Source organism: Meles meles, chromosome 1, assembly GCF_922984935.1.
Source record: "Meles meles chromosome 1, mMelMel3.1 paternal haplotype, whole genome shotgun sequence".
Taxonomy (NCBI): Eukaryota; Metazoa; Chordata; class Mammalia; order Carnivora; family Mustelidae; genus Meles; species Meles meles.
In genome coordinates, this window is record NC_060066.1 from 673,665 (window position 1) to 693,617 (window position 19,953).

The following is a 19,953-nucleotide window of genomic DNA, read 5'->3' on the forward strand; positions in this document are numbered from 1 at the left end:
GCCAGCCGGGGAGAACACGAGTCCACACGCCTCCACGCCACAGCTTTAATCGGGAGGAGGAGAAAAAGACGGGGTACCAGAGAGGAAGGAGACCCCTCATTTCCGTGTCGCACCCAGGCTTGATGGGAGGAACTGAAGGGGACTCCAGCTCTGGAGGCAGTGACAGGACTGAGGGCACATGGAGAGAGGGTGCGGGGACACTCAGGGCCTCAGGCTGCACTCCCGTGCCAGAGTGCAGGAGTCCTACCCCAGAGACGGTGGCAGGACGGGAGCAGGGCGGGGGAGGGCCATGCGGACAGCCTACCAGGCTTGGCAGCTGCAGAACACTGGGGCCCACACAAGGAGCTGGGGGAAAACACGTTTCTTGGGCCGACTGGGGCTCCAAGGGGACAGAGGCTGCTAAGGAAAAAGGCTGGGCAAAGAGCAAGGCCACAGGCGCACCAGGGGGACAAGGGGGGCAAGGGGGGCAAGGGGGGAGGCAAGGGGGGCAAGGGGGGGAGGCAAGGGGCTGTGCAACTCAAACTGACCGCAGCTAGAGCGTAGTTAGTGCAGACGTAGCTCGTCACATCAGTTCTGGGCCGGACAAACTAGCAAGGGGCTGAAGGCAGTCTCAGAGCACGGCAGAGCAGGATGGTGGAAAGGATGCGGACAGACAGCACCCAGCAAGTGCTCCAAGCACAAACCCGGGGCTGCAGCCCCAGGAGATTCCAGGACCGGCTGAGGCTGGTGACAGTCACAAGATGTCAGTCCTCCGAGGCCAGCTCTCAGGCAGGGGTAGCTAAGGACTCCAGAATGGAAGGTGCGGGTGGGACTGGCAGCAAAGGGCCCTGCTTACACCTGGGTGCCCAGACCTCTGTAGTGCCCTCAGGGGCTGCTCAGGCTTGTACTGGTTTCCGCCCAGCCCCGTCCGCCATCTCCTGCAAGTGCCTGAGAGTCACAGAGCCTGACTAGCTCGGGCTGACCAGTGCTGGTCTGAACAACCTGAGTTGCAGGAAGCAACGGGGCATGAAGTGCCTTGACCCCCCACATTTACCGCGCATTCGTCCCAGACGCCCCACCCTGAGCGTACGTGTGTAGCTACGCCTTTCAGCAGGGAACAGCGCTCCGAGGACAGAGACCCGGAAGCCTGCGGGTGGCTGTAGGAAGGCCTGGACAGATGGGCTGGCCAACGTGGGCCTGGAGCTGGGGGTGGGGAGCCAGGGCCTCAGGTGGGTGTAGCCCCTTCTGCCTGTGGTTCCGGGGCCGGCTGCTCTGGCTGTCCCCGGGTGTGCTGCTCGTGCTCCTGGCGGTCCAGCTGCTGCAGGCGCGTCTCCACGTCCTCAGGCACCTGTACCTCCAGCAGGTTTTCCATGCCCGGCTCTGGCTCATCCCCAATGAGCACCTGCCGGCGGGGAGGGAGGTGAGTAGCTGGCCGCCCCCCACGGACATCCATGCCTATCCCCCAGCCACGCTGCGCCCACCTGAATGAGTTTCTCACAAGCCCCCTGCACGTCGGGCTCCGGCTCCCAGCTGTGTAGCTCACGCAAGATCAGGTAGGCTCCCTGGCGCCTCACCTGCTGGCGCCCCGCGGCAGTGGCTGTCAGCTGCAAGAGGGCAGAGGTCACGCGGAGGCTGAGGCGTGGGGGTGCTGGGGGGTAGCGCCGGCACAGGACCCCTGCTCACCAGCATGATGGCCTCCACCAGCATCTTGCGGATGTCGGCATCGGGCTCCCGCTGCTTGTCTGGGGGCAGGTACTGCAGGTCCACTGGCAGCCCTAGAGGTGGGTGTGGGAGTTGCTGCTGCCTGCACTGGGCAGCTGGACCCTGCCTTTGTAAGCCCCATCTGTGCTCAGCATCTCCCCGCTGGAAGGTTTCGGGAAGGGTCCTGTCTGTGCACCTGCCTGCCCCCGAGGGGACTCTCCCCAATGCCCAGCCACCCCTGAGGCTCCACCAGAGCCACTCACGCTCCATCTCCTCCTCAGAGAACTCCTCAGGCCCAGCCAAGGGCAGCAGTAAGAAGGGGAGAATGTCCACCTGGGGCCCAAGCAACCACTCGTGATGTCCTGAGGGGAAGACAGAAATGGGAGCCGGTGGGGTGGGCGGGGTCCAAAGTGGTCTCTTTGCCCCAGCCACCCCCCCCCCCAGCCACAACCCCTCCACCCCCATCACCACTCACGATGCTCGAAGCAGCAGTTTCGGAGAGTCCCCACCACCCCGCCCCTGCGCACCGAGGAGTCTGGGAATTGGGCAAGGGGCAGCAGCCGCTGGACCACGCACCTGGGGGGAAGGACCACTCAGTGCCGTCCCGGTTCACTTGCACCCCCTCCCCGCGGGCGCCCCGGGCTTCACCTCTCGCGGTCCAGCAGGAACGCCCGCGCCGCGGGACGCTGGCTGAGGTTGGAGAGCACTGGCCCCAGGTAATGCAGGGGCGCCCGGGGGTTGTAGTCGGGCGTGCACAGCGCGTGCACCAGCCGCTCCAGGCCTCGGCCCCCCGGCTCCTCAGCCGCCAGCGCGGCCATCAGCGCGTCACACGGCGCCGGCTCGCGGCTGAGGTTGGCCAGCACGGCGGCCGCCTCCTCGGCCCACGGCCACTCTGGGTCCAACGCGCGGCCCAGCAGGCGGGCAGGCAGCGCGGGCTCGGCCTCCAGGAGCGGATCGTGCAGGCTGGGCTCGGCAGCCAGGTTGACGAGCGCACGAGCGGCGTCGCGGGCCGAGGCCGGGGCCGGGGCCGCGTCCGCCGCCAGCTCGACCAGCGCCCGCAGCAGCGCCGCCTGGCCGGCCAGCAGCGCCCGACCGGGCCCGGAGCCGGTCAGCGCCAGCACGTGCCGCACCGCCTCCGCCTGCAGGTCAGCCCGCGCCGCGGGCGCCAGGAAGGGCAGAAGCTTCGCCCCCTCCGCCTCCACGCCGGCCTCCGGCATCGGCGACCCTGCGGGAGCTAGCCCATCTGCCGACGCGCCGGTGCGAGTCCGGGCCTCCCCCATGCCTGCCGGAGCCTCCGGATGCCCCACGCCGCTGCCGGCGCCGAGAGCCCGCCCATCAGGGGAGCGGAAGCCGCAGCCGCCAATCAGAGGCTGCCGACTGTGCGCGGGGGGCGGGGTCGGCGTGCGGAGGCGTGGCCACGCCGAGGCCCGGGGCATTGTGGTCCGAGAGCCCCGGCGGAGGCGGGGCGGGGCGGGGCAGACGCGCGGACTGAAGCTGGGAACCCCCGGTGTGTCCCCCGGGCCCGCCAGCCCCTGGGGGGAGAGCTCCTGTCGCTGGAAGAGTCACGTCATAAATTACTTTAATGGACTTTCCAAGGTTAGAGCGGCCTGTGTTTCCGGAGCAACCTGCGTCTGGTCGTGCTAGCGCTTACATTTTAATACGCTGTTGTACTCGGTTTGCTAACATTTTGTTTACAATTTTTGCATCCTGGTCTGCAGTTTTCACAGAAAGCCCTGGTTTTCTAATCGGGGTAGTGCTGGCCTCAGAAGGATTGGGGAAGCGTTCCCTGACTTTGTGAAACGAGCATTTCTTCGCTGAGTGGTTGGTCGACCCCCCAGTGAAGACATCTGCCTGAAATGTTCTTTCTGGAAAGGTCTTTCGACCACAAATCCTTTAATAGACACTTCGCTATTCAGGTTGCCGCTTTCTTCTTGAGTGACTTTTGGTAGTTTGTGTTTTTCAAGGAATTGGTTCATTTAATCTAAAGTGTCAAATTCATTGGCATGAGGTGGTTCATAACCTTCCCCTTTAACGTCTGTAGCGTCTGTAGTAGTGTCGCTTGTCCTCCCTGATGCTGACGGTTTGTGACTTCTCACTCTTGCCGATTTGTCCATTGTGTTGATCTCACTAAAGAATCATGTTGGACTCCTATATTTTCTCTTCTGGTTTAATGAGTGTCCACATCGACCTTGCTATTTCCTTTCTCCTGCTTGTTGTGGGTTCAATATGTTGTTGTTGTTGTTGTTGTTTTTCTAGTTTCTTTAAGGTAAAGGCTGAGATCATTGATTTGAGACCTTTTCTAATGTAAGATTTTTCCTTCATCTATTCCTTGCCTCATGGGTCACGTTGTACTTCTGCATAGGTTATAAGCCCCTTAGTAGGTTGATATTATTTTTATTTCACTCTGAGGGCTACAACAAAGCCTGTGGGGACAGTGATGGCTGGGAGAGCAATTGAGAGGGAACAGCACGCCCCTGAAGTCAGCGGGTAATAAGGTCCAGGAGTCGGGATTTGCCCCCCAGGTGAGACCGACCACCTCTTCATAGGCTCACTGCCAGCTGAACCTTGCATGAAAGCCCCTTGCCTGAAACTGAGGAAGAGGGTACACAAGTCTGAGGAAATGCCCACCTCTCCAAGGAAACCACATGCTCTGACACGCAGTTGCTGTCCATAAGAGTTGAAAATGTCTCAACAAGAACTTCCACATACCTCTGACCCAGACACCTCAAATTCCCAAGTTACCCCAGTTATCCCAATAATGACCTTTTAGCAAAGTTTTCAGTCTCCTTCAACTTAGAGCTACGCTTCAGTCTCTGACTTTCATGCGCTTCATGCTTGCCGGACACGGACCAGTTCCTTTGTATCACGTTGCTCAACTGTGCTTGTCTGGTTGCCTCATGATTAGATTCAGGTTGGCAGGAACACCAAGGAGGAGGGCGCCTGGGCTGCTCAGTCGGTGAAGCATCTGCCTTCAACTCCGGTCATGATCTCAGGGTCCTGATATGGATACCCTTGGCTCCCTGGTCAGTGGGAGCCTGGTTCTCCCTCTGCCTCTGCTCCTCCCCCTGCTCCTGCTCTCTCTCAAATAAATCGTTAAAAAAAGAAAAAAAATACTATGGAGATGAGGCTGAGGACTTTTTGTTGGGTCCCATCGGTTTGTCCCCACACTGGAGATGTTTATTTTGATTACTTAATGGCAATTGCCCAGAATTCTTCATGGTTAGATTACTTTTTCTCTTTGTCTTTAGTAAATGTTTTATGGGGCAATACTTTGAGAATATGTAAACAGTGCATTCCTCATGCACTTTCACGAGTGTTTGCTTGTTTTGTTTATCATAGAGGAGAAAGCTTTCTCTTTACCTATTTTTGTTCACTGTGTATGTCAGTGAAGACTCATGGATTCTCATTTCTGTTTTTAAAGTTAATTTATTGAAGTAATCTCCACACCCAGTGTGGGGCTGAACTCAGGACCCCGATATCAAGACTCATTTGCCAGCCAGGTGCCCCTCATGGAGTCTTATTTTATTCAAAGAAATAGAATATTTTACTCACATTATTGTGATCCAAAATTTGGCCTTTGGAAGAACCTTCAAGGATGGTCCTGTGTATTATTTTATTTTTTAAAGATTTTATTTATTCATTTGAGAGACAGAGAGAAGGGGCAAGGGGAGAGGCAGAGGGAGAGAGAGAAGCAGACTCCCCACTGAGCAGGGAGCCCAACGAGGGGTTCGATCCTGGGACCCCAGGATCATGACCTGAGCCAAAGGCAGACACTTAACCATCTGAGCCACCAGACGCCCCTATTTTAAATTTCTTTTGAAAGATTTTATTTATTGGACAAAATTTTTATAATTTTTTAAGATTATTTATTTATGTATTTATTTGAGAGAGAGAGAGAACATGAGAGAGGTCAGTGGGAGAAGCAGACTCCCTGCCGAGCAGGGAGCCCGATGTGGGACTCAATCCGGAGACGCCAGGATCATGACCTGAGCCAAAGGCAGTTGCTTAACCAACTGAGCCACTCAGGTGCCATAAAAAAATTTTTTTTAATATTTTATTTACTTGACAGTGACACAGCGAGAGGAAACACAAGAAGGAGGAGTGGGAGAGGGAGAAACGGACTCCCCGCCAAGCAGGGTGCCTGATGCAGGGCCCGATTCCAGGACCTTGGGATCATGACCTGAGCCGAAGGCAGCTGCAGCACAGACAGTGGGGCAGGGAGGAGGGAGAAAGAGGAGAGGGAGGAAGGGGAGAGAGAATCTGAAGGAGACTCTGTGCTGAGCATGGACCGTGACACCGGGCTCAATGAAACCACTGAGAGATCATGACCCCGACCAAAACCAAGAGTAAGGTGCTCAACTGACTGAACCACCCAGGAGCCCCTCCTGCGGTATTTTTAAAAATAACTTTATTGAGGGGCACCTGGGTGGCTCAGTCAGTGAAGCGTCTGCCTTCGGCTCAGGTCATGAATCAACTCCCACATGGGGCCCTCTGCTCAGCAGGGAGCCTGCTTCTCCCTCTGCCAAATAAATAAAATTTTAAAAAAACTTTATTGAGTGGTAATCCATATACCATCCAAATCATCCATTTAAATTCAATGTTTTTTGGTATATTACATGATTAATTTTGTAAATGGTAATAAAATGTGTATAACAAAACTGGCCATTGTAACCATTTCTTATTTTTTATTTTATTTTTTTTTTAAGATTTTATTTATTCGTTTGTCAGAGCGAGCACACAAGCAGGGGGAGCAGCAGATTCCCCACCGAGCAGGGAGCCTGATGGGGGACTCGATCCCAGGACCCCAGGATCATGATCTGAGCTGAAGGCAGACACTTAACCGAATGAGCCACCGAGGCTTCCCTAAACCATTTTTAAATGCAGGCTCCACGCCCAAGATGGGGCTTGAACTCGTGACGCCAAGATCAAGAGTGGTGTGCTCCCCGGGGAGCCAGCCAAGGCGCCCAAGCCACGTTCAGGTGTCGTTAGCACCAGTTACGCTCACAGTGCTGTGCGACCTACTTCCAAAACGGGATCGCGCCGTGCGAACCGAACCGTAAACTGCAAGCACGCCCTGCCCCCGCTCCCCTCCCTCCGGTGACCGGTGACCTCTAATCTACTCCCTAGACAGACCCGGCTCCTCCTGCAGCCTCAGCGGGACGCCCCGAGCAGCTCGGTCTGCTCCGGACCAAGGAGTGTGTGTGGTTTTACTACACTTTATCCCCGAGGAGGCTCCTGGAACCAAAGCCACCGTCAGGATGGGGAGCAGGGGCACGGCCGGAGAGGCTCTGCATGCGCCCCCAACCTCCAGCCTTCCCCCGGGGAACCCCCCTTCCTCCCTGCGACTCTGTCACTTCACGAGTGTGACAGAAATGGCATCACACGCAGATGAGCTCTGGAGGCTGTTGCGCGTGGCAGCCACTTCATTCTTGTCGCTCCTGAGTGCCCCCTGCGTGCACGTCCCCACCACCAGCTACTTGACCGTTGAAGGACCTTCGTGTCATTTGCAGGGTGAGGCGGGAGAACACCGTCGCGCAGGTGTGTGTACGACGCAGAGCTTCATTCCCTGGGGTCAATGCTGAGTGGTTGCTACGGGTATGTTCAGTTCTCGAGAAACCGTCGAGTGGTTTTCCAGAGCGTCTGGACCATGCTCCGTTCCCGCAGGCAACCCAGTGGCTCCGAATCCCCACCAGCATTTGGCGATGTCGACTTTTTTTTTTTTTTAAATTTTAGGGTTAGTTTGCGTTTCTAATTAATTGGCTAGTGATTGGAGCGTCTCCTCTTTGGTGAAATGTCTGCTGCTTTTCCCATTTTCTAGGGGGATTGTTTGGTTTCTACAGATGTTCTTTGTGGACAGGCCACTGGTAGGCATTTTCTCCTAGTCATGGCTTGTCTTTTGGTCCTGCTAAAAGGGCCTTTCACAGAGCAGAAGTTTTAAAACTTGATGAAGTCCAACTTTCTGATTTCTTTCATGCACACTGTCTCTGGTTTCCGGGGAATGCTTCATCAGTCACTAGTCCAGAAGAGCTTTTATATTTCCTTCCACATTTTTCCTAGTTTTACATTTAAATACACAATTCACTTTGAGGTTTGTCCCTAGTTTTATCATCTCTTTTGCCATAATTTTTAAAAAAGATTTATTTATTTGAGAGAGTAGGCGCACAGGTGTGCACCCACACATGCACACCCACCCCCCTCCCACACACACACAAGCAGGGGTGGGGGGCAGAGGGGGCAGCAGGCTCCCTGCTGAGCAGGGAGCCCAATGCAGGGACTAGATCCCAGGACCTTGGGACCATGACCCTAATGGAGGCAGACGCTTAACCGACTGAGCCACCCAGGCGCCCCTTGCCATAATTCTTTTTTTTTTTTTAAAAGATTTTATTTATTTGACGGACAGAGATCACAACTAGGCAGAGAGGCAGGCAGAGAGAGGAGGAAACAGGCTCCCTGCGGAGCAGAGAGCCCGATGTGGGGCTCGATCCCAGGACCCTGGGATCATGACCTGAGCTGAAGGCAGAGGCTTTAACCCACTGAGCCACCCAAGCGCCCCCATAATTCTTTTTTTTTTTAAAGATTTTATTCATTTATTTGAAAGACAGAAATTACAAGTAGGCAGAGAGAGAGAGGAGGAAGCAGGCTCCCTGCTGAGCAGAGAGCCCGATGCGGGGCTCGATCCCAGGACCCTGGGATCATGACCTGAGCCGAAGGCAGAGGCTTTAACCCACTGAGCCACCCAGGCGCCCCTAATTCTTTTTTTTTTTTAATCTACAAAGATGTCTGTCTTTCCCTTCTGAGTGTTCTAAGTGAATGTTTTTCTAAATTATCTTCTGGTATATTTATAGTTTTCGTTTCTACACCACGACCTTTGAATCCTCTGAATGTTACTCTTGTAAATGATGTGGGAAAGGGATCTGGGGACACCTGTGGGGCTTATGACTGAGCCACCCGGGCATCCCAAGTTGGTGGGGTTTTTTGACTAAAATTTGCCTAACTTTCTCATGTTGGTATTTTTTTTAAGATTTTATTTATTTGACAGACAGAGATCACAAGTAGGCAGAGAGGCAGGCAGAGAGAGAGAGGGGGAAGCAGGCTCCCCGCCGAGCAGAGAGCCTGATGCGGGGCTCAATCCCAGGACTCTGAGATCATGACCTGAGCCGAAGGCAGAGGCTTAACCGACTGAGCCCCCCAGGTGCCCCTCATGTTGGTATTTTTAATACATTTTTATCTATTCCTATCTACTTCGGTTAGTTTAAGCTCTACCCAACATGGAGCTTGAACTCCTGACCTTGAGATCAAGATCTGCACACTCCGCCACGGGGCCAGGCAAGTGCTTCTCGTGTTGGTATTTTTAAAGGAATTTATTGCTTTTGTAATTTAAGGGAAACACCCGAAGAAGCAGACGCCAGGGGCCCCACAGTCCTTGTTTGAGCAGACGCGGGTCCTTTTGTACCAGCGTTACGTCTTCGGTTCTCCAGACCTTGCAGTTCGTGCCCTACGCGGCCGAGGATGGGGCCCCTCTCTCGGCAGCCCCCCACAACGGTCCCGGCACAGCTGGGGAGTTGTGCGGAAGGTATGGGAGACAAAGTCTATCCAGAACGCCATGGAGAAAAAACTTCTAAAGTCGGAGGCTGAAAACAGTCAGAGGGAAGAAACCCCTGTTTGACCACCCAAAAGGTGCTTTGCTTAGGTGTGAAACCTAGGACAGCCCCTCACCAAGGCAGACCCGGGGCACTGGACGGCCTGGCCCGGTCCGTCAGGCACCCGACTCTCGGTTTCTGCTCGCGTTGTGATCGAAGTGTCATGAGATCGAGCCCCATCCTGGGCTCTGGGCCGGGGGCAGAGTCTACTTCAGATTCTCTCTCTCTCCCTCTGTCCCTCCCACTTGTGCTCTCTCTCTAGTAAATAGATAAATCTTTAAAAAACAAAACAAAGGCAGACCTCGTAGCAAGCGCACACCTGGGCCGTGTGTCCTACGAGCTGTGGGACCAGTGCCCGGGGAGGTCTGGAAGCTCAGAAGGAAGCCAAGGCCCCCCGAGGCCCTGTACTTTGGGTACCAGTTCGATTTCGTGGCAATTTTGAGGTAGAAGGTGTCCAAACGATGCTGCCCCTTTACTGCTTTTTTTTTTTTAAAAGACTTTATCTGACAGAGACACAGAGAGAGGGAACGCAAGCAGGGGGAGTGGGAGAGGGAGAAGCAGGCGTCCCACTGAGCAGGGAGCCCGACACAGGGCCTGATCCCAGGACCTTGGGACCATGACCTGAGCCGAAGGCAGACGCTCAAAGACTGCCCCCCCCCAGCGTCCCTCCTTTGTTGCTTCTTAACTAAAGCACACGGGACCCCTCCCTTCTCCCTTCCAGCCCATGGGCAGCAAAGAACCAGCAGACCTAGCTTGAGATCCGCAGCTAGGCCCGCAGGCCCCCTACCCCTCCATGCACAACGTGTGGTCACCTGGACCCTCCCATTCCCTTCATGTCTGGCCACCCACTGGCCGGTGAGTCCCCACTCCCGTCCTGACCGCAGTGGTGTACTGATAAACACAGGCTGAGTCCCTAAGCCAGGACGTGCCCACATGCTGGGTCTCGCTCCCGGCTCCCACCCCGCCGGGGGTGCTGCCCCGCTGGGGGCTGGCTATGCCAGGCTCCACCACGCCCCAGCGGCTGGCCAGCCACCGGCACCTTCGTCACAGCACCGAGACCACCCTGCTCACACCCGCAGCCCCCAAAGATGAGGGCGGCACGCCTTTCTCTGGCCACAACCTCTGGACTTTATTTGCAGGGCAGAGCAGCTGGCTGGAGGGCCACAGCTTGGCTCCGTGCGGGAGGGAAGAGCGCGGGTCCCCAGCCTGGTCAGGGGGAGCTGTCGGGGCCCGTGTCTTCCGGCAGGAAGTGGCGCTGCAAGGCCGGCTGGAGGAGCAGCGGGGGCCGCGGCCGGGCGGGCCTGGGCCAGTCGGGGGGGAAAGGCTGCACTTCCACCCTCGGCAGGGGCAGCTTCAGCTTCTGGATGGAGCCACCGACGGTCCGGCTCACCCAGAGCCGGGACCGCCTCCAGCCTGCGGGCCAGCAGGACAGTGGGGTCTCTGGATGGGGTCGATGGCCACTGGGACCCCGGCTAGGGTGGAGGGAGACGTCGGGGTCCAATCCTACCCCTGTCCCCACTCACCCCTCCGTCTCACTGGAGACTTCTGGACCTGGGCCTCCTGAAGCCGGAGGATGGGATAGTGCCTGGAGGGGCAAGAAAGGGCAGTTCGGCCCAGCCAGCCCCTCAGCGCCCCCCCACCGCAGGCCCCGTCCCAGCCTGGGCGCCCCCTCACCGGCGTTCCCGGGGCTGCGGCAGCACTGTGTTGTACTCCGGGGGGCACGGGCTCGGGCGCGGCCTCTCGAGCTGCTCCTGCGGGAGACCGTGCTGCTGAGCCCGTGCCTGCAGCCTCTCGCAGAAGAGGTTGAGCGCGTCGATGGTCCGCAGGTCCAGCCTCTGTGACCGGGACCAGGCTGTTTGCTCCAGCGGCGGCAGCTCTTCCAGCAACGCGTCGGGTGCTGAGGACCACGCGCAGATCTCGGGGGGCCGGAAGTGGGGCAGTGCCTCCGACAGCCGGCATTTGGTCCGCCCCAGGCGCCTTGGCGAAGGCATCAGCTTGGCTCGGGACTGGAGGACAGCCAAGTCCAGCTCCCGGGGTGAGACCACCAGAGAGGACACCCAGGAACGGACCGGGGCTGTCCCCAAGACAGGAGCTGACCCAGCGAGCACCGAGATCTGTGACAGGGCCTCCTTGGGAGGAGGCAGAAACACCACAGTCTGGGGGACCTTCGGCAGCATCTCTGACAAACTGGCCACGGAAGGCCGCGAGCGTGGCATCTGTGGAGGAAAGAGCTGGTCGCTGATAACGCCCCCCCCACCCGCCGGAGCCCAAGGCAGAGGCTGACCCTCCCCCAGCAGAGCGGTCTCAAGCTGGAGACCTGGCAGCAGACTCTTTCCCGGGGGGAGCAGGAAGAGCCCCAGAAATGGGGGTTGCGGACAGGAGGGGACCCATGAGGCACAGACACAGAGCAAGGCAGAGAGCTGGTCAGCCTCACCCGGATCCCCTGCCGCTCCCCCTCAAAGACCTGGGGAAAGCCGGCGGGGGCGGGCGGGGGGCAGGGGTAGTGGGGCAAGAGAGGAGGCTCTGCGGCCAGTAGCCCCGCCCCTGCCGGTCAGCACCTGCAGTCTCCCGATCATCTCCTCCAGCTTGTGGCAGCAGCGTTTGCGCAGGGCGGCCTTGGAGTCCGCGTCCGGGCCCTGCACCCAGGTCATCATCTCCTTGAACAGGAAGCCCTGCGGGTCCTGAAGGCCTAGCCCGTCCAGCAGCTTCCTGAGCTCGGGCCTGGGACAGGTGCGAGCCGCTGACTCCGAGCCCTGCCCCCGCGCGCGGGGAGCTGGTGGGGGCGCGGGACTCACCAGCAGGAGGCTGGCGAGTAGAGGAAGTAGGACAGGAGCTCCAGCACCACCTCGCGCGACTCCAGGGAGCAGGCCAGCAGCAGCTGTAGCGCCAGCATCACGAACTCCTTCTGCGTCTGGTCCTGCGCGCACCGGGCGGGCGGAGCGCGTGGGGCCGGGAGGGCGGTGGGGGGGGGGCGGTCTGGGGGCGGTCTGGGGTCGGGACGGGGGCTCACCTCGAGGCTGGGGGGCTGGTCCAGGTTGAGCAGGCCCACCAGGAGGCCCTGCAGCCGGTTTCGGAGGTCTCTGCTCAGGTCGGGCAGTAGCCTCAGCAGCGCACTCAGGACGTGCACGCGGTCCGTCCAGGAGGCCTCGCACAGCGCGTCCATGAACATTGAGGCCAGGCCCTCCGCCGTGCCCACCTCCGGGTAGGCCTGCGGGTGTCGCGAGCTGAGGCCCTGCCCCCTCCCGCCCGCCCGGGCTTCCCCGGTGCCCCGGACCCCCGAACCTCCAAGGTGAAGACGGGGAAGAGCTTTTTGAACCAGTTCTGGCCGACGAAGAAATGCAGGAGCCTGGGCAGATACGCGTAGCGCTCTTCCCGGAGCGCGTGCCCATAGGAGTGCAAGGGCTGGCGAAGGCCGGTCTCGGGCCGGGCCTCGGTGGGAGAGTGCGAGGGCTCCGGGGTCAAGTACTCGGAGCTCTGCGGGGGCGGGGCGGCAGCGGCTGCAGGCCTCTCCTCTCCAACCACACCCGCGCCGCCCTCTGGGGCCCTCTGCAGCCCAGTCCCCAGCCAGGCGCCTACCTGAGCCTCCGTCTCCTCGGACTCCGAGAGCTCCCCGTGTGGGCTCAGGGCGTCGGAGAACCAGTCCAGGGACCGCTCCTCCTGCTTCTCTTCCCCCAGCCACCGGGTCAGGTCCTGCTGCCCCTTGGCACCCGGCCACCCGATGCGCCACAGCTGCCATAGGTCACCCGGGTGCCTTCCTGGCTGCACAGGAGAGAGAACAGGTGGCTGCTGGCCGCCGTGGGGTGGGACCTCAGGCCCTTCCCTGCAGAGCCCAGGGCAGGACCCCCCAGCCCCCCTTGCCTTGGGCCTGCGGTGGCCGGCGAGCTGGGCGAGGGCGCCGGGGCTGCTGACCTCCTGCCGAAGCCACAGCCGGCACAGCACAACCGAGTTGGGCACGCTGCCGGGGAAGCCGATGGGCCGCCGCAAGTCCTGGGGCAGCACAGCAGGGGGCTGAGAACCTGAAGGCCGCCCCACCCCAGGGCTGGTGCAGGCTGCCTGGCAGGTACCCCGAGCGCCAGCCCCGCTCCGCCTGCTGGGGCGCACACCCAGTCTGTGCCAGCTTGCGTGAAACCACCAAGCATTAGAGACTGCTCGCAACTAAAACGTCATCCTGTTTTTGGAAGAGGAATTATAGGGGCGCCTGGGTGGCTCAGTGGGTTAAGGCTCTGCCTTCGACTTGGGTCATGGTCTCAGGGTCCTGGGATCGAGCCCCACATCGGGCTCTCTGCTCAGCGGGGAGCCTGCTTCCCCCTCTCTTTCCGCCTGCCTCTCTGCCTCTTTGTGATCTCTCTCTCTGTGAAATAAATAAATAAAATCTTGGAAAAAAAAAAAAAAGAAAGAGGAATTATAAGTAACCCGGCTGAGACTGAACACAGGATGCAGCCCCTGCATTCTCGACGAAAAGAAGCAGACCCTTGGCAGGGCCCCTGCTGGGCTCCGTGGGTAGGGCGTGCGGCCTGTGGCCTCAGGGTTGTGGGTTCGAGCCCCACACTGGGTGTTCAGATTGCTTAAAAGCAAAATCCTAAAGAAAAGTGGGTGCTCCACAAAAGCTCTTTTCCCACAACCAAAGCACAGCACTCAGAAAACCAGTGCGGCACGCAACGTGATTGCATGCCCGTAACTTGTGTGAGTTTCCTAGCGCTCCTCCAGGTCGCTCAGATCCGCCCCTGGCTTCTGCTCCTCGGCAGGACTTGATCAATGTTGCTCCCGAATCTGTGCTCCCCGAGTTGCAATTCTAAGACCCAAGGTAAGTGCTTTTGTTTTACCTCAGTCCTGCCTCTTTTCTCAGTCGACACCCAAGACACGCAGACGGGCAAAAAGACCCTTTAGCAATCAGGTGGAAGGGTGGTCAGGGAGACTTCAGCTGTGATGACTGAGGAGGAAGTCTGGGCAGCTGCTGGCCTCTGGGAAACCCTGACATCCCTCCACACTCCCCAGAGGACTGGGACCTCAGCCCTGGAACAGGGATGTCTAAAAGAAGCATTGGGGGGGACGCCTGGGTGACTCAGTGGGTTAAGCCTCTGCCTTCAGCTCTGGTCATGATCTCAGGGTCCTGGGATCGAGCCCCGCATCGGGCTCCCTGCTCCACGGGAAGCCTGCTTCCTCCTCTCTCTCTGCCTGCCTCTCTGCCTACTTGTGATCTCTGTCTGTGAAATAAATAAATAAAATCTTAAAAAAAAGGAAGCATGGGGATTGGTGGTAGGAACTTGGAGGGTGTGAGGGTTTGGGTAGATGGTTTTAACTTGGGGCGTCGGCACCTGCCAGGGCGGCCGACAGTGCCAGAATGTGCTTGGAGAGAGGCCTGTCTGGGTGTCTGGGGTGAGAGAGGTTGGGAAGGTGCTAGATGGCATGGGGCCAGCTCCCACTGACTTCACTCCTCTAAAGGGAGAGGACTCTGGTCTTCCCGATGAAGTCCAGCCAGCCCCAGCCGGCACTCTCACCAGGGAGTGGGTGTGCAGGCACCCTCGACTGGCAGAGGCTCCGGCTTGGCCTGACGCCTTTTCTGGGAATCTCCAGCCCCCTGGCAGCCGGTCCCCAGAGAAGAGCAGCGCCCAAACTGGGCTGGCCAGGAGGCGGCCGGGGGGTTGTGGGCGGGCACGGCTCTCAGGTCAGATCCGAGCACAAGATTTGTGGCGGAGGGAAGATGGGGGGCCTCAGAAGGTCACCCCCTGGACGGAGGTGCGTCTGGGAAGAGCAAGGGGTTCTCACCTTGTAGGGCCGAATGGTGGCAGGAAAGAAGCCTCGGAGGTTGGAAAGAGGCTCGTTGGGCCGCCTCTTCTTCAAGAGGGGGACCTGGGGACAGGAGAAGGGTTCAGAGCCAAGCAAGGACCCTCAGTGCCCCTGCGGCCCTGCTCTTGAGGAGTTTAGCCCCCCTTACCCTGTGCTGTTGGTGGAGGGACGGCGAGTCGGGGAGTACAGGCTTCTTCCCTCGGAGTCGCTCCCACTGTAGCTGCAGGTCCAGACCGAGGCCCAGGTTACCGCTCAGCGAGGAGCGGGCCGGCAGCTGGGGCGACAGAGAGGTGGTCACGGGGCGGCAGGAGGGTCACGGGGTCAGGGCACAGGCGGCAGGGATGGGAGGCCTTACCTGGGAGGCCCTGCTGTGCACGCCCCGGCGTGTGGCTGGGATAGGTAAGGGGACTCGGGGAGGATGGGCAAAGCGCCGGCCCATGGCTCCCGGGTCCTGTCGGGCGAGGGCTTCAGCGCGGACCCCGGACTGCCAAAGACGGCTGGCAACTCTGCGTACGGTGCACACGTCCCAGGTCTCTCTCTCCACGGTGAGGGTCGTGGTGCTCCACCGCAGGAACTCTCTTCCAGAAGGCACGTTCTGGGAGGGATGCAGAGGAGATGGGTAGTGTCAGAGCCCCTGGGCAAAGGGAGGGGCTGGAGTCCAGGCTGAGACCAAGGGAGGCCCTACACCCACCAGCAAGCCCCGGCCGTAGATCAGGTGCGCATAGTGGTCGAACGCCCCCTGCCGCTGTGGCCAGGAGGCTGGGGCTGGGTCTGTGGGGGCCACCAGGCCCAGCCTCAGCCGATGCAGGTCTCGGTCTCGGGCAACGAGGGCTTCCAAGTCCTGCGGGAGGGGGCAGGGGTCAGCTCATTCCTCCTTGGGTCTTGCCATCTGCTTCCCAGACATCCCCAGGGACCCCGGGGTGTACCCCAAGGACTGAACGGGAGTGGCCTGGGGCCTGGCCAGGTGCTCGGTTGGGGTGGTGAGGGGCAGGGTCCGGCCCGCGTCCCACCTCCTCCAACACCGGCCGCTGAGGCATCGCTGTCTGGCGATGGGCGGAAGCTGAGTCTGGGCTGCAGACAAGGATGGGCACGGGTGCAACACTGGGCGTCTTCACCAGGTGGGGCCGGGGGATACTGGGACAAGGACTAGGGCTGGGGTGGCCAGGCCTCTGGCAGGAGGACGGCTGTCAGGGCTGGGTTTGGCTGGGGGGGGCGGGATGTGGGGGCTAAGTGGCCCCAGTGCTCTGTGACATTGTGCTGGGTCACACAGCCAGGACCTGACTCAGGGGAGGTGGGTGGGGGCCTCCGGGACAGCTCAGCCGGGCTGGCCAGCGGACCTAAGACCCGGCATCCCCTGGAGGTTGGCGAGTCTCTGCAGCTGGGTGGAGGTCAGCGACTCCTGCCTGGTCAGCGGCAGTGGAGGGTCAGGCACCACATCAGGGACCTTCTGGCACAGGCTCTGAGCAGGAGAAAGGAAACTAGAGCGCTGGCCTCGCGGTCTGGGGGGCTTGTCTGCCCACAGCGGCCGCCCCTCCCGCCCATCCCGTGCTCGCCGTGCACCTTAACCAGGTACGATGTGGGCAGGTAAAGCCTGTGAGACACCAGGCAGAGCCGGGAGCCCAGAGCCAGCACCAGGTCCCCGCTATCACTGCTGAAGGTCAGGCCCTGAGGGGGGCCATCCAGCTGCAGGAGCCTGGAGGGGTGTCGAGGGCCAGGGTCCAGCCCTGCTCAGCAGTCAGAAGCTGAAGCCCTGGCAGGGGCGAGGCCCTGCTCCCTGTCCGGCCTTCAGGCTCTGGTGGGGGGAGAAGGAGAGCCCCGCTGGCCGCCCGCGGGCTCCCACGCCCTCCCTCCCCGCTTTGACCTCCCGGCCCCAGCCCACCGCAGCAGGCGGTTCTCCGTGGTCCAGACGCGCACGGAGCAGTCCAGGCTGGAGCAGGCGTACAGCCGGAGCGAGGGGCAGCAGCACAGGCCTGAGGGACCGGGCTCGGGTGAGGGACCGGGTCTGGCAGCCCTCGGGCTTTACTCCTGCCCTTTACTCCTGTCTCACCGGTGATGTGGTCCGTGGGGTCATCCTGGGGCCGGTGATCAGAGCGGGGGCTGTCGCCCAGGCCAAACTGCACCAAGCCATAAGTGGCGCTGTCGGGGTCCTCAAAGGCCACGGTGACGCGCCGGCCGAGCGCGCAGAGCCCCACGGCGGGGTGGCCGCAGCAGAAGGTGCGCAGCAGGCTCAGGCTCTCCTCGGCGTAGGGGTAGACGCGCCACATCTTCACCGTCAGATCTCCGCCTGCGGGGGCGGGGGGGGGGGGTGGCGGGAGCCGGCGCTGGGCCTTTGCGGGGCGGGGCGGGGACCCCCAGGCCGGCTACGGGGGGAGGGGAGATACGGACCGGAGGACACGACGCTGTTGCAGGTAGACGCGATGGCGGTGACGGGGCCCGGGCTGTGCGCCTCGGTCTGGAAGACGGTCTTCGAGCGGCGCCACTCCAGGACGGACAGGGTGCCATCCGTGTGCCCCAGCACGGGCAGGTACCTGTGCAGGGCATCCCCCATCGGCTCGCACGCCGCCGCCCCGCCCCGCCCAGACAAGGCGCGCGCCCGGGCACCCACCGGTTCTTGTCCTTCCCGGCCCGCGGCGCGTCGTGGCCCGGCTCCCCCGCACGCCGGCACACGGCCTGCCAGCTGGCCCACGCGCTGCCGGGGTCCGGGACGTGGCTGTAGAGGTGCAGGCAGCAGGGCCTGCGCGCGGGGGGCGGCGGGCGGGCACACGCGCCGCAGCACGCGCATGGGGCAGCGCGTGGCGTCCGCGCACACCAGGTGGCCGGCGCGCGTCAGCAGCCACAGCGCCTCGCGCTGCAGGCAGTAGAGCACGGAGGCCGCGCGGTCGTCGGGCTCCAGCAGCAGCGCGGTCACCGTGCGCCCGGTCGCCGCCGCCACCAGGTAGACCGAGCCGTCGGCGCAGGCGCACACGAGGCGAGCCGGCAGGAGCGGGTGCGCGGACGCGGGCAGCGCGGGCACCAGCTGCAGGTGAAGCACCGGCGCGGACAGCTGCGCCAACGGCGAGTAGAGCTCGCGGAGGCGCCACAGGTCCACGCCGCTGGTGCTCAGGGAGAGCACCGGCCAGCCGGGGCCAGCAGGCGCCAGCAGGCGGGTCACGAGCCCACCCGCGGCGCCCCGGCCCTGGCAGCTCAGCGCCACCTCGCCCACCTGTGTCCCCGTCTGCAGGTCCCATGTGCGCAGGGTCCCATCCCACGAGGCCGACAGCACCCTGGACGTGTTCGGGAGCACCACCAGAGCGGTCACTGGGCCTGTAGGAGGGCACGGGTCACTTGGGCGCATGGTCAGCCCGGGATGCGGCCAGCACGGGGACACTTGGTTGGGGCTGGCGGAACTTCCGGACAGCCCCGAGCTCCTTCCCGCGGGCGTGCACAGCGTGGAGAGAGAACGAGCGTGAAGGCCACCGCGGCATGGCTCACCTGTGTGGCCCGGCTCACCTGTGTGGCCCATGAACACCATCCGGATCTGCCAGTCGGCCGCCCATACCTTCACCGTGCTGTCTCGACACGCTGTCACCAGTGCGCCCGCCTCCGGACAGTAGGCCACGTCCCAGATAGTGCTGCAGGGCAGAGGCGGCGCCGGCCTGCTCAGCACCCCCTGGCGCGGGAGCTCCTGCGCCCCTGCCATGATCCGCTTGCCCCCCTGGACTTGCCTCTCCGGGTCACCCACCCTTTCTCCCAGTCGTCCCTAGGTGCCCCTCACGTTTTGTGCAGGTCCTGGCGCACGTCTGCGAGAGCCCAGGTGTGCAGATCGAAGGTGAGCACGGCTGAGCCATAGGCCGCAAAGCAGCATGGGACTTGGTGGGAATGTGGGGGCCCCAGAGTCAAACGGGTGAGTGCACCTGCAGGAGTTGGTGGCAGCTGCAGAGGGGACCCACGTGGCACCAGGCGGCGACCCCCTGAACGGAACTCCCAGAGCACCAGGCTGCCACCTGCCTCTGCCACTAGCAACAGCCCCAGGCTGGGCACTGGCAGACAGCAGATGGGCTCGCGGCCCGGCACCCTGCCCGCCCCTGGCTCACTCAGCCACAGCAGGCTGAGGTCAGGCCTTAGGATGGCCAGCCCCTCGGGGCCCCAACCCACAAAGCGGCTCATGGTGTCCAGCGGGCCCTGCACTGCCACCAACCCCGTGAGCACGGCTGGGGCCCGGAGCTTCCTGTCAGCCCAGCCATCCTCTCTGTGCACGTGCAGGTGGCCTGCACCATCCAGCACCACGAAGCGTCTGCCCATGGGGTCCTGTGCCACCGAGCACAGCCCAGCTGCCACTTTCAGATGGCGCAGGGGCTCCAGTCCGTGGGTCAAGCGTGCCACACGCAGCTCCCTTCTCTTCTCCTGTGGGCCAGGACGGCAGGCCTATGGTCAGCTGAGAGGTAGGGGCGGGGGGCTGGAGCGTAGTGCGCCTGCCTCGGGGAGCCGAGGGGATCTGGGCTGAGGGCCTACTAGGGACACGTGGGCAAAGAGATGGGCCAGGCAAGAGGCCTCGAGGCAGAGCCCAAAGGCAAGCCCCACCTTTTCCACGAAGTCATGGAGGCCACCACGGAGAAGCAGCCACAGCTGGCGGGCACGAGCACGTGGGGTCTGGTTCTGCCACCACGAGCTGCTGGTAAAAAGTCGTGGGATGGGCTCCGCAAACAGCTCTGCGGGTTAGCAGCGGAAGCGCGGTCACCCGGTGCTCCTGCAGCCCTGACTCTGGAGGCTGCAGCCAGCGCGGGGACCAGGGACAGCCCGGGAGTGTGGCGTCGCCACAGACGGAACTGCCGCCCCAGCGAGGCGGGCCTGTTGTCGGACGGGCGTC

The 19,953-nt window shown here is 61.4% G+C and overlaps 2 protein-coding genes across 2 annotated transcripts; both read right to left on the reverse strand.

Moving 5' to 3' along the window:
• Positions 1-21: 21 nt before the first annotated feature.
• Positions 22-3,116, reverse strand: HGH1 (HGH1 homolog). The gene is made up of 6 exons (XM_046024361.1): positions 2,329-3,116; positions 2,156-2,256; positions 1,944-2,042; positions 1,663-1,754; positions 1,461-1,583; positions 22-1,381 (listed from the first exon to the last, which is right to left on the reverse strand). The coding sequence occupies exons 1-6, from the start codon at positions 3,114-3,116 to the stop codon at positions 1,205-1,207; spliced, it is 1,380 nt and encodes a 459-aa protein (XP_045880317.1). The 3' UTR covers positions 22-1,204.
• A 7,332-nt stretch (positions 3,117-10,448) lies between these two features.
• Positions 10,449-18,786, reverse strand: WDR97 (WD repeat domain 97). The gene is made up of 19 exons (XM_046016965.1): positions 17,493-18,786; positions 17,155-17,391; positions 16,987-17,077; positions 16,668-16,800; positions 16,445-16,566; positions 16,118-16,178; positions 15,799-15,948; positions 15,463-15,702; positions 15,256-15,381; positions 15,087-15,170; positions 13,179-13,307; positions 12,897-13,079; positions 12,603-12,794; positions 12,331-12,528; positions 12,116-12,237; positions 11,879-12,041; positions 10,995-11,536; positions 10,844-10,905; positions 10,449-10,733 (listed from the first exon to the last, which is right to left on the reverse strand). Exons 1-19 carry the CDS (start codon positions 18,784-18,786, stop codon positions 10,531-10,533), a joined length of 4,332 nt encoding a protein of 1,443 aa, XP_045872921.1. The 3' UTR covers positions 10,449-10,530.
• Positions 18,787-19,953: the final 1,167 nt, after the last annotated feature.